This window comes from Neospora caninum, chromosome V, assembly GCF_000208865.1.
Source record: "Neospora caninum Liverpool complete genome, chromosome V".
Lineage (NCBI taxonomy): Eukaryota > Apicomplexa > Conoidasida > Eucoccidiorida > Sarcocystidae > Neospora > Neospora caninum.
This window is the reverse complement of record NC_018391.1, coordinates 2,520,151-2,533,035: the sequence shown is the minus strand read 5'-3', so window position 1 is coordinate 2,533,035 and position 12,885 is coordinate 2,520,151. Positions and strand designations below refer to the sequence as shown.

The following is a 12,885-nucleotide window of genomic DNA, read 5'->3' as shown; positions in this document are numbered from 1 at the left end:
ATTAGAGCAAGCTTTCGCTTCGTGGACCATGGCGTGCCCACGCGCTTGCCAGTTTTGTATAATCGTCTTCCTTTGGCCGTGCCTTCAATCCTTCAGCGTCTTGAATTTGTTCCTTCGCCTTGCTATGTGATATTTAAGTTGATGCCATATGACATGTGGTACAAGAAGCGTCAGGTTCCCCACAAAAGTTCGCATCGCTCTGGTATTCATCCCCCTCGCGTCGTCTGCTGTTTTTTTCTGTGTATTTTTGTTGCGCTTTTTTCCGCTACCACTCCTGTATTGGAGCAAACGGCGCACGAAAAACGCAGGGAAAGCCTCATGCTAGCTCGAACTCATGCGAGGAGAGACAGAGCCACAGTTCACAAGCGAAGCTGGTACAAATTTGTTGCAAAAAGGTGCCAGCTGTTGACCCTGCGTAGCCCAACTTTAACCTAGCAAAAACGCGCGCGCTGAAACACAGCAGAAACAGGCACAGGTGTACGCCCATAAGCAAATTAACGCTTGTTGATCAGCCTGCGCTTATGCTGAAGGGCACAGGTACGGCGAGCCAAATTTACAATGCAGATGCTTTATGAGTCTACTGTGCATCGACCCTGAAAGGGGTTCCCTCTTCAACATGCGACAAAGTTTCTACGAGGCAAAGGACTCACCTCAGTTGTGCTCAATGAGTCCACATCTACTTCGTAGCCGCCTGGATAGAGAGATACGGCACACGCATTGAAAGTCGGGGAACCTGAACCACTGGTCCGAATGTTCATGCGACGAACATGCATGCGATTTGGACACCTTTGCTCTTAGACACTAGGACACATGTCGTTATTACGTACACGCTCATGCAAGTCCTTATGCATAAGCAAGTATATATTGATGCCTGAACACACATCAAAATGGGGTGGCTCTGTCCACCGACGACTTCCTTTCCTTAACACTGGGACACACAATCCAAGAAGTGAAGAAATCGATTAAGCACACTCGCTCATTGCCGTGCTGAGCAACAGCATTGATTAATGCTTGACCGAGCATCACAAACCCTAGGGAGATAACCAGTGTAGTGCATATCTTCAGGTGTACATGTATATGCATATATATATATATATAGAATACATCTATAAACTATACCGTCCGACCGGTTTTGGATGGTATTACTGTTAACACCGCAAAATAGTCGAGAAAATACCATTCAGGTAAATAGAAGACCCTAGTAATCCGTACTTACCCGGTGCAAAAAGGGTTCATCCAGTTACTAAACAGGTGCAAGGCCACCAAGAATATGATCCGTGTCTTCCGTACAGACCAACATCAGGAAGGAGACTACGAAAGTGAATATCGACGTGTATAGGTATACGAACGGTTACCGTGTTTGGGACAAAAAGACTAACCAGAAGAGACCGCAGACGCGCACGGCGGCCGGACAATAGGCGTGAAGCTTTCTCCCCACTTGATAGACCGCAGACTCCAGCTGAGGACGCGAAGCAATTCGAGGACAACGAAGCGACCAGATAATAATGTGAGGGGGGAATTGCGCCACGAACACTTCCAGCTACCTAGGAGGGGTCAGCGGGTCACGCGGCCCGCCGGTGGCGACGGAGCGATACAAGCATCATGGCGATGCAGAGGGACACGGTGAGGCGAATCGACAAACGACGGTGAGGGACGAGCTGCCTCGGAAGTGCACTGGCGCAGCCTGGAGCAGTGAAGCGGCCCCACGAGGAGACACCGCTCACACAAATACAGCAGAGACAGCACGGTTTGAAAGTAAATTTAGTCAAACGTTTTAAAGTTTCTTGAAAACTAATAGTTGCTAAACATCCTGCCACCCGTGACCACGCGTGTGACGAGCGGTCTTGTGAACTCCCCTGACCTCTTTCGAATTTCAACGGGCCGCGACGTGTGGTTGTCCGTAAACGAGAGGAACGAGAGGATCTCGTACGCACTGCCTTCCTGCTTCAGCTCCTCTGCTGTCACATCTCGGAGAGGCGAGTCCCGATCGCGGGTGTCTACCTGGTGAGACGACACTCCGACAAACGAAAGGTGTAAGATTGGATTTGCAACCTCCAGTCCGTTTCATGAACTTGACACGGTTGCCACTGTGCAGATCCTGAAAGGTACCAGGGAGTCACACACGCGGTCCCAAGAGGAACGCGTAGGCGGAATCGAAAAAATGTACGCGTGTCGTGGAAACATCCCGATCAGCCATTTAGGCTTGAACGAGAAGCGATTTTAGGGACTGGTTTGAACAAACGTTTCCATGCAACGAATCCTTTCTCGAACGAGCCGGTGGAGATGTGACAAGAGAGCTGAAGAAGATCGCTTAGCGGAGGTGCCCCGCAGGTTCTGATTCTCTATCTGAAGCTGCCGTCCCCTTCCTGGCGACGGTACGTTCCATGCAAACAGGCCTTTTAATATGACTGTAAGTGTGTCCTCATATGTGAACTGTACCCATGCATAAACATGGCGACACAGGTGCTCCTCCCACTTCGCGATCCCTTCCATCTCCTGCGTCTGTCTTGTGCCTTTTTTCTTTCTTCCCCCCTCTTGACATTCCTTCTTCTTCTCTGCCCTCTTGATACTTCCGCTCCATGTCACTACATCATCAGTCTATTAGAGTATCTATGACTTTTAGAGATAGCCGTATGGACATATATATATATATATATATATATCTTACCGTGACAGTGATGGGCATCTCAAGAAATTCAAGAGGCGTGTCAGTGCGGAACGTCGGGAATTGCCGGATGCGCAGGCCTCGGGCGCTGTGTTTCTGAAACAGCAAAGAGAGCGCTGGGGGCACAATGGCGCAAAAGGCGGCGCGTCACAAGCGAAGGCAGTTCCGACGCATCCTTGAAGCCCAAGGAGCCCCAGCTGACACCGCAGCTCGAGTAGAAGGCAAGAAGAGAGGAACGGGACAGAAGATCGAGCAGCAATCCGAGGATTTGAGAAACGGAAAACCAAGAGACAACGGGACATCAAACGAGGAAGAATGACGTCCGTCTGCGTGTATCGCGCCCTCTCTCTTGCATTCGCTCTTCACAGGCAGAAGTAGAGCAACAAGTCGTTCACGGTGTCCATGTACAGATGGTGTGTGTTCCGATACGCGTGCGCGACGAATGAAGATACGGAGACTGATTGGAGGAAGAGGACGAAGAGAGGAGCTGAAACAGCAATCCGATCCGGCGTCGAAGCAGACACGACGCGGCGTGGGCCGGCGCCCGCGCCCGACCGGGGATCGGATAAAGGAGAGACCAGTTAGACGTTTCGTGAGGGCGTCGTGGGGATACCGATACATCTAATCCCGCGGCCGCGTTTGCTCTCGTCCAGTCGGAACGGTTTTGCCGGGCGGCCTCTGAAGCTTACTAAGAGATAGAGACACAGTTTCGGATTGAAGAAGGAATGGTGCGTCACGTTGATCACTCGGAAAGACAGGCGGTAGTGCTGCCACGTCGAAGGAGAGGTAGGAGCACGACAGAGACACTGGGGCGTGTTCGCCGCCCCAGAGTCTCTGAGGTGAGCGAAGCTAGAGTGAGCAGCCAATACGGGTGCGCACGTCGCGTCTGAAAGGGGAACAAACACTGAAGGCAAAGAAACTCGCGTTCACCTCTGAAAGCGTCCCACGCCGAAAACCCACCTCTAGAGACTGGTCGCTGTCTTGCATCCCAGAACTCTCTTTTCCTCCGTGCATTGCTAAGCCTGGCCATCTACACCTACATACACTTATTCGTATAGATTTTTGGCGAGAACGTCTGATCTCTAGAATTGTGCCGCTCCAAGCGCGCCTTCGCCCTTTGTTGGTGCGGCTGCCACGCTCTACGGGAGCCCGCCGCTGAACGCGCTAGACGTTCGCTCTTGCAATTGTCGTGCCGCGACCGTGTTGACTGTGATTCTTTCCTGTCCCTCAACGTCTGCCGTGCCGCCATGTAACGTGGTCCGAGCGCTTTGTATCAGCGTCAGTGTCTCTCTTCAGTGCAACCTTCTGTGCCTCCTCTCGTGCTCCTCGTGTTCTCCATGCCTAGTGCCCAGTTGTTGGCCGCTCGCCCGTCTGTCGTCTCTCGCATCGCCTGTGCTTCTGCCTCTCGCCCTCCCCCCCCCCCCCCCCGCTGAGGCCCTCTTCTCCAGGGGTTCGCGCTCCCGCCCCTGTTCTCGGACTCCCTGCTTTCACGAGTCGTCTTGCACACTCTTTCCGTGTAAGCCGCCGTCCCGCCCGTACTGGGTTTCGTCTCCTGTGTTGCTCCATCGCTGACTTTTTCCATCGTCTTTTAGTTCTTTTTCCTTCATACCTTCTCGTGCCCGCGCACAGGGCGTCCAGCGATCTTCACTTGCTTCAGCAGCCCCGTCGGCGTCTCCTCGCTTGCTGCCCGCGTCGCCCAGTGAGGCGCACCTCTGGCTCGGCCTCGGCTGCGGCCTTTCGCGGCCCCAGCCGCATGCAGAGAGACCGCCATCGCGGTCGGTCTCTGCCCAAGTGTCTTGCTGCGGCTTGTCGCTCAGCATGCTTGACTCGGCTTCTGAACGCCAACCGGCATCGAAAACCAAACACACGAGCAACGCAGCTGGAGACCCACGAAGCGCGTCGTGGTGTCGGAAGCGCCACACAGTTCCGCCGGTCCTTCGCGGGCTCTCTCGACCTTTAAGTTCGTCCAAATGCCAATCTAACCGGATACCAATACACGCATAGATATGTTTGGTGTGTTCGTTATGAGGCACACTCCCCACACAAAGCAGCGAACCCCGTTGCGTGTCTCTCTTGGACGCCGGCTCGGGATTAAAGAAAAACTCATCCACCCATCGACCAATGGCGAACCAGGAGATTAGCGTAGTATCATCTGTACCTCCGTGGCTGCCACCGCTATGCCAGGCGTTAAACGTCCTTCTCTAGCAATGCAGGCGTGTTTCGAAACCGAGCGGGCCTCTTGGTGCTCTTCTGCCTCAGGGGGCCTACGCCATACGCCAAACCGCAACGGCGGTGTCTTTTGAGGGCATAAAGACACTGCAGTGCACCTCCTACTCACCCTCGGCGTTGGCGTGGCTCTGCTGGCTCTCCAGTGTGCCTCGATGTCCACAGACACCTGTACCGTTTCCTAACGCAGCTGGTTCCTCACCGCTTTGCGCGTCAGAGGCGTCGGATCTCTCGGTTCTCGGCTCGTCGCTTCGCGGCCTCCGCGCTCGTTGAGACGAGGAAGCGGGAACTGCGCCGTTTCCGCCCGCCTCTGACCGGCCGTCCCTTCCTTGGGCTCCGCGACCTGCTGCGGGAGACCCGCGGGAAGAGGCAGACGGGGAAACGGCGTCGAGTTGCAGCTTCGGCCCCTCCCGTTCGTGTCGGGCCCTCCTTGGAGCTGGTCCTGCCGCCCGCGGGGTCGTCATCTCGGTTGCCTCCGTGACATCTCGCTTCGCGGCCGAGTCATGTGGGCGCATTGAACCGGGGATGCCGTTTCCGCGCTCTCTCTCGGCCTCTCCTCCGGGTTTCCTGACAAAGGGGAGGCTGGAGCAGCAGCCGTAAACAAGCTCTGCCGAGGCCAGTTGCGCACCCTTCTCAAGGGACGCCGAACTGTCGACGCCGAGGCGAGCAGGCGCCGGAAAACTGCACCAAGACACACACCAAGCGGCGTCGCCACACCGAAGCCGGAAAATGCAAAGTGGACGAAACAGACGGAGAGCACACACGGACAACGCGGGGCCTGACGAGCAGGGAAGGAAGTGCCCGGGGGGACGACGAAGGCCCGCGAAGCACCCGCGGTGCGCGTCGAGCAAGAAGCTCTGCACCCCATGGCTGCTGGCGAGAAACGGAGACAAACGAAGCACGCAAAGGGGGAGGTGCCAAGGCGAAGAAACAGTCACATATACAGTCGCTCACCTCGGTCGGCCAACGAGACAGTTGGAGAACGCGAGGGCCCACTTCCGCTTGGAGGCTGCCGAGAACTTCTGGAAGACAACCCCGAGGACGACGGAGTTGATGAGGATGCCGGAGACGGCAGTCGGGGTGACAAAAAGACTGCTCGTCCGGCACGTAGGCGCCCTGTGCAAGGCCATAGCAAAGGGGACAGCAGACGCAGCGGGGCGGAGCATTCAGCGAGGAACTTAGGCTCGGCCAGCCAAGAAAAAACAAGGGACGCATTGGAGCGCGGCCGCCCCCGAGTCGACGTGATGTCTAAGACTCGCGGGGACTTTGAAAGGGCAACGGAGGGCCCGGCGCAGAGGCGTATCTTCCCTCGTCCGCGTCCTCACCGTGGGCTCCCATAGCCAATGGCAAACATCGTCTCAATCACGAAGAAGTAGTAGTCCAGCAGTTCCGCTGCGTCCTGGCCAAGACACCTCTGAAGCTCGCCTCCCGTCAGCACTGCCAGAATCACTGAACGCACACGACCAAACGCAGAACGCAGTTACCGTCCAGCTTCACGTGGTTGCCCATCTCTTTCACCCCATCGAGGTGTACACAATAACTCACACACGAGAGAGACCAGCATTCAGCGAGAGCACCACGCCCTGTCAATCCATTTCGATCTTCAGATGGGCCTTGCGAGCACTCACTGTGGTCATCTCGGATTCTCTACAGAGAGGTGAGCTGCCATGAACCTCAAGAAAGACATGTCGCGCAGTCGCACGCACCGACAGCCACATGAAGCTCGACAGAAACTCCGCCGGCGCCACGGCGAGAGCTACTCAAGACACCCAACGAAGCCGTAGACAACCAGCGACACACGCGTCGGGGGAGACAAAGCAGGAGTGGACTGCGGGTGTGCCTGTTTGCGTTCATGCATTTCCTCTCCAGACTCCGTCATTACCTCCGCATGAACAGCAGACTCGTACGCGCGTCTGGGTATTCAAAGGGGACACAGATAAGCACAGACGCGCTCCAGGGTCGCAAGGGCGTTGCTCAGGTCCTGGCTGATGTCGCTTTTTTTGCGCGATTCAGATCCGCGTGGGACACCAGTGACAACAAGGCGAGAGAACCAGGAGCCTTCGACAGGTGAGACGCCACAGCGGTTCCGGCACCTCGCGCGAGGGTTACCAGCCCCAGGAAAAGTTGTCTCCCTTTCCAACACACACAGGACCGTTTTGCTTTCTCGTCGGTGGACGTGGAGTAGCCGTCTCGCGCACGTGATTTCTGGTTTTTTCTGAGGACTTACGTGCGAGAAAAGCCGCCCACGCGACAACGACGGCGAAGACCAGGAAAACGAGGTGTGCCCACTTCATGGAGAGAATGGCGTGGAATCTGTCGTTGAGGATGAAATCCAAGTAGCCGTGAGTGTATCTCCACTTGTGCAGGACGTTGTAGGCGCCACTGGATCCAAGAAACGCTTGAACGTTCCGTCTGCTCCCTTCTCGCACGTAGCGCTCGGGGTTCGCGAGTGGATCTTGCATCTCAGGGGCCTGTGAAGCCTCGGGTGCCCACGCATGCCGCGACGCAAAACAGAGATCGGATCGCTCGCGTCGCTCTCGACCGCTGAGGCAGCAGCCTCCAGGCAGCTCCTGCCCTCGCTCTTCTGGACTGTCTACGGACCCAGGGCGAGACGAGGGGAGAAGAAGGCCGCGCGGTCGCGCGTCCAGACGGTCTGGAGGGTGCGAGAGGCGCCTGGAGGCAGAAGCGAAAGGGAGAGGAATCCGAAAGGCAGAAGCGGCGCAGAGTCCCGCGGCCGCGCTCAGGTCGTCGGCCTCGAGTCCATAGTGTCCCGCGTCCGATGCGCAGTCAAACGACGCAGCAAAGTGAAGGCTTTCTTCCGGGGCCTCCCGCAGTTTTCGCGGCGGATGTGGGCGGCAGAACACCGGGTCGCACGAGAACGATTTCGGAGGCGAGTCGTTTTCGACGAGGAAGAAGGGGCCTCGGGGGGACAGAACGTCGGCGGCGGGAAAGGACGCGGCGCGACCTGGAGGAGCCGGGAGACAGCCGGCGGAGCTGGCGCCTGGGTGGACGAGCAGAGAGGAAACACACTCGGAGCGAGCTCTCGGCGCGCCGCCGACGTTCTCTGGCACCCGACAAGGCGAGGACTGCGCGGAGGGCAAAGAAGGCCAGACGTCGCGGGCACTCAAGCGGTCCCGCCGCGCCGTCCCGCCCTCCAGGGGAGAAGAGGGCGACGCGAGAAGGGGGGTACGGCAGGCCCCGTCGGTTCCCATATCGAGAGGAAGCGGCGACGCGTGCGGCAAAGCTGAGCCGTCTTCGAACGCAGGCGCGCAAAGTCGCGAGCGAATCGAAGTCTGGCGTAGACTTCTGGGCGCGTCTCCGCTGTGGAGAGTGAGTGGGGACGCAGGCGAAGGAGTCCCCTCGCCTCCCGGAAGGTCGACTGGGGGTCGGAGGCCTTCGGGAGAAGGCATTTCCACAGCTGTCTCTGCTCCGAGAGCTGTGCACCCCGCGCGTGAGGAAAGGCGCACCGGTGAAGCGAACACAGAGGACGAAGAGAAGACGAACACGGTTTTGACAGCGAGGCGACGCGCCTAACTACCGCGACGCCGGCTCTGGAAGTGCGGAGACCGCCCGAGACGACGAGGAAGCGAGAGGGAGCGGAAAAACGAGTGGAAAAGGAAACGGAATTGACAGAAGAGACAGAACTGGAACAGGCATCGGAGGACCAGGACGATTCTCGCATTCTGGTTGAGGGAGGTGCGCCCAAGGGCGAAGGCGCGCCGGCGGGGACAGAGGGCGAAGGCGCGCCGGCGGGGACAGAGGGCGGAGACCTAGACGACGAAGACAGGGACAAGCAGGTGGAGCCATCTGGGGGCGGAGCAACAAGCGAAAGGAAACAAAGAGAAAAGAGAAAAAAGATCAGGCGAAGCACGGAAAACGGAGCAATGCGAACCTTCCCGCGGATGCAACACCGGACGCTGTCGAGCAGAGAGTGAAACAAGCGAAGGAAAGGAATACAACAGAGGAAATGTTTCGGTAGGGAAGGAACCGAGGCAAAGCAACAGAAAAACAAAGGAGATGAAGGAGGTAAGAAGGAACGCGAGGTTCAAAGTCGGCAGATGTGTACGTGTATTTCTTAGCGGTGTGCTCTGAGTTAACGAGGTGACACAGGCCGGTGAAGAAAGCAGTCCCCGAGAGAAATTGAGAATGAAAGAAAAGACATGCACTAGCAAAGCTGAATTCAGATTCAGTGGAAGTGATCTTCGCCATGATCTCCCGCGGACAAAACAAATCAGCCGAAAGGAGAAAGCCTAATTGCGACACGCACAGAAACTGGAGACTCCTTGCGGACTCTAACCTTCGAAAAAGCTGGAGACAGGAGATCGTACGCGCACTTCGACCATTACATAGTATAACACACGCATCTGATTTAGTATATATATATATATATATATATATATATATATATGCTTCGGCGGGTGAAGGTATGTGGGCTTTTGCGTACATGTGTGTGCAGATCGGAACACGTAAGAACGACGATCTCTATCGAAGGCGGAGCGGATGGAGGAGACAAAGGAGGAGAGGAACCTTTTTCTTCGAGACAAAAAGGGTAAGAAGAGGCGCTTTGTCGCGACCTTGACGGTTTTTTGTCAACGGTCAGCTGCCGCGTTGACATCTAGCGGCTCTTTGTGCTTGCAGGCGCATCCAGAGGAAGAACTCCTTTGTTTTCTAGGGAATGCGGGAAAAGAGCCCTCCTGCACGGAAGACACCCTCACAGGTTCTGTTCAGAAACCGTCGGTCTACTTTCCGCCGCCGATCTCCTGCCGTCTCCGTGAGGTCTGAGCTCTCGTGTTCGCGAACCTGAGGCGACAGCCCTGGGCGACACGGGTAGATAAATGCTTGATCTTGGTTTTTCTCCTCGTAGTCGTCTCCCTCCTGGGTGTCCTGTTTTTCTATCTCGACTGTATATCCTGCGTAGAGAAAAGAAAACAGTAGTCCTGGGTTACTCTATGGTTGCCTCAGGCGTTTTGGCCAGCGCAGGCGCAACCCTTCGCGCCCGCTTCTGTCTCTGGTGACTACGCACCCTTTTTCGGCCTCGACAGCATGCGCGTACACCGTCGCAAATTGCTTTCTGAAACTCGAATCATTTCCTCCTGTGTAACGTCAGCAAAAAGGGAGGTTCCTTCGTGTTTCGTTCCGCGTGCTGCCTCGTTTTTTCACACACACGTCCCTCGGCGACAGCCTGAGTTCGTCGCTTCTCAGTCTCTTCCCCACGAAGGGAATCCGACGTGGTTGTCTACTTGTCTTCTTAGTTTCTCCGTTCCATCAACGCTTTTTCAGCCTTTGCGTGGCGGCAGTGTGTCTGGTCTTTCGGTGTGGTGAAAGGCGTTTCGTTTTTTCACCCTTTTCCCCTTTTCCCATGCATACGCCACCGAATGCTCCCGCCTGTGGCAACGTCGTTCTGGTTGGTCACCCGTGAACCGCGGAGAGAAAACGACAGAGCGAAAGCGTGAACCTGGGACAGATCTTTGGTCACCTCGTCACGGGCACAAATACGTCTCCTTCTTCCCCCTCACCTTGACTCTGTGTCGTGTTTTGCATGCTTCAGTCCGGAACGCCCCCAGAGCTGGAAGGACTCTGCCTCCCGAGTCTTTTCGGATCTAGCTCGAGATTTCCTGTTACGGTTTTTCCCTGAGACGAATAATGGCGTCCCCCTTCCTCGCTACCAGACGGGTTTTCGCCTCGGCTGTCCCTCGTGGTCAGCTCTCGCTCCTCTCTTCCCTCTCCTCGCTGAGATCCCGCGCCCTCCCACATGGAGGGTCTCTCGCGTGCTTTCCCCCCGCGTCGCCTCTCTCGGCCGCTCCACTTTTCTCTTCTCGGCGCGCCTTCAGCAGTGCCGCGGAGGAGTCCGGAGCGAGTCAGACGCTGGAGGGGCGATATGCGTCTGCTCTGTTCCGCGTGGCCAAGAGGAAGAACCAGTTGGAGAAGGTGTACGCAGATCTAGAGAGCGTGCGAAACGCGCTGAAGGACAGCGGCGAATTTCGTCTCTTTGTTGATAGTCCTGCGGTGTCTGTACAGCAGAAGTTGGACGTCCTGCAGCAGCTCGTTAACCGATATAAATTCGACGCCCTCACTGGAAATCTCCTCACGACTCTCGTTGAGAACAAACGACTCCCCATACTCGCTCGGGTGGCTGACGCGTTTGACGCAATGTACAGAAAAGAAAAGGGAGAAGTCAAATGCCTCGTCACCAGCGCCAAGGTAAGAGCCGACCTCTGAGACGACACAAAACTGAGGAGGGGAGAGAGAGACGGCCGAGGTGAAGCACAGCGCCTCAAGCTCAGCAAGGACGACAGGGCGAGACGACGTTGGCGTCTGTGTCTTCTCTAGCCGTCACATCTCTGTTTTGCTTCCAGTAACAGTTTTGCGGCGAGTCTCAGTATGAACGCACATGGACCCACTAATACAGAAAGGGAGGGCCCTTGGGCAATTGTTTTCGTTCGCGATACTACGGCATATGAGGTGTTCCGCAGAGCTGCATACACCGGTCTGTGCACAGGAAAATTTCCCTCTTTGTTTCCGTTATTTTGGGGTGTAGAGTGAGGCTCTGATGTGTAGAACACAGAAGTCTCCCTCGTATAGTTGTTAGCGAATCGAGCCCGCTACGTGAACAGAAGAGAACGCATTTGCACGAGATGTGCCAGACTTTACCTGCGCTGGCTTACCTACGTACATGCAACAGCACGAAGATTCGTTGGTGAGAGACTTCACTCGGATTTCTGTGTTACCGAACGGTGTCAGTGGGCTGGCGACCAGCTGTCTCTACGACAACCCCCAAAGAACGTTTCCCCTGTGTCTACGCTCCGTTTTGAACCAGCCCTTGTCAGCGCAGCAGCAGAAGGAGATCGTCGCGGCGTTACAAAAGAGAGCAGGAAGCCAGGCGCGTCTCATCGTCGACTACGCAGTCAGCCCGCAGATTATGGTGAGGAAAGTCACGTTCCGGGGTGGTGATTTTCCAAAATCACAGACGTTCGGGGAAAAGTGTCGCCTCGCAAACGTCGACGAAACTGCTCTCGCGTGCCCATATGCGGCTGCGTTGTGATGACAGATTTGCATGAAGTGGAGACGGGCAGGACGCCGCCCTGTTGAAGTTTCGTTTCTTCTGATTCGATTTGAGATCAGCGCTTGAAACGAAGAAGGGGGGGATGTCCGACGCATGTGCACGATTCAGTGTCTAGACAGTCTCCACGTGGACGTCGTGAGAGGAAGGCGCGAGTCAATCGATCCAGTGGAGACTCTGTCACTGCGTTGTGGGTTTTTTCAGATCCATGTGGGCGTTTCGATTATGTATTTTTGTGTATGTGCAGACGATGCCGTGGGCAGCCATTTCGTGTTTCTCGTGTGATTTTTTCCATTCGCTTCAGACATTGCGCGCTCCTTTTCCATGTTGTTCTTTGTTTCTGCTTTGTTCGCAGGGAGGTCTGGTTGTGCGCTTGGGCGAGCAGGTTCTCGACTTTAGCGTCGTTTCGCGCCTGGATCGGTTGCAGTCGCAGCTGCTGGCTCCACTCTAAGTTCTTCAGCGAGAACAGTTGTTTTTCCAGAGCAACGTTCGGGTAGTGACTTGCATTAACAGTAGTGATTACCCTTCGAGTGATCAGGAGTCCGAGCATACTGAGGAACAACTAGTTTGCCGTGTCTCTCCTTTGCACCTCGCCGAGTGGGGCTGTGTCTGAGTGCGCTCCTCCGTTCCTCGGTTCACTTTTGAAGTGACCTTGACGGCACTGTGCATGCTAACCGTAACCTCGGATAACCTCGGAACCAAACGGAATTTGGAACGCAGAATGGGTTCTCCGTCTCCCCTTACAGAAAAGCACTGGTGTTTAAAAATCAACTCCCAGCTGGAAACAGTGGTGCCGTAACCTCGCGCGGTGGCGCCACTCTTCGGGCAAGGATGAGACGAGCAAGCAATCCTTAAAATCCGAAAAAAATGGGAGACTATATCTCAGCCACATTTTTGCTGGTGCGATTTCGAAGTTCCTTCTCCACGGTGAATG

The 12,885-nt window shown here is 55.8% G+C and overlaps 2 protein-coding genes across 2 annotated transcripts; one reads left to right on the top strand and one right to left on the bottom strand.

Annotated features, from left to right (window-relative positions):
- Positions 1-1,374: 1,374 nt before the first annotated feature.
- Positions 1,375-8,301, bottom strand: NCLIV_015190 (conserved hypothetical protein; the record flags this gene model as incomplete). The annotated part of the gene is made up of 9 exons (XM_003881709.1): positions 1,375-1,459; positions 1,862-2,001; positions 2,669-2,761; positions 3,355-3,551; positions 4,275-4,499; positions 5,004-5,572; positions 5,846-6,007; positions 6,217-6,340; positions 7,119-8,301. The coding sequence occupies 9 exons, from the start codon at positions 8,299-8,301 to the stop codon at positions 1,375-1,377; spliced, it is 2,778 nt and encodes a 925-aa protein (XP_003881758.1).
- A 2,233-nt stretch (positions 8,302-10,534) lies between these two features.
- Positions 10,535-12,402, top strand: NCLIV_015180 (ATP synthase, related; the record flags this gene model as incomplete). Its single annotated transcript, XM_003881708.1, has 3 exons — positions 10,535-11,092; positions 11,709-11,813; positions 12,307-12,402. The coding sequence occupies 3 exons, from the start codon at positions 10,535-10,537 to the stop codon at positions 12,400-12,402; spliced, it is 759 nt and encodes a 252-aa protein (XP_003881757.1).
- Between the last annotated feature and the right edge of the window lie 483 nt (positions 12,403-12,885).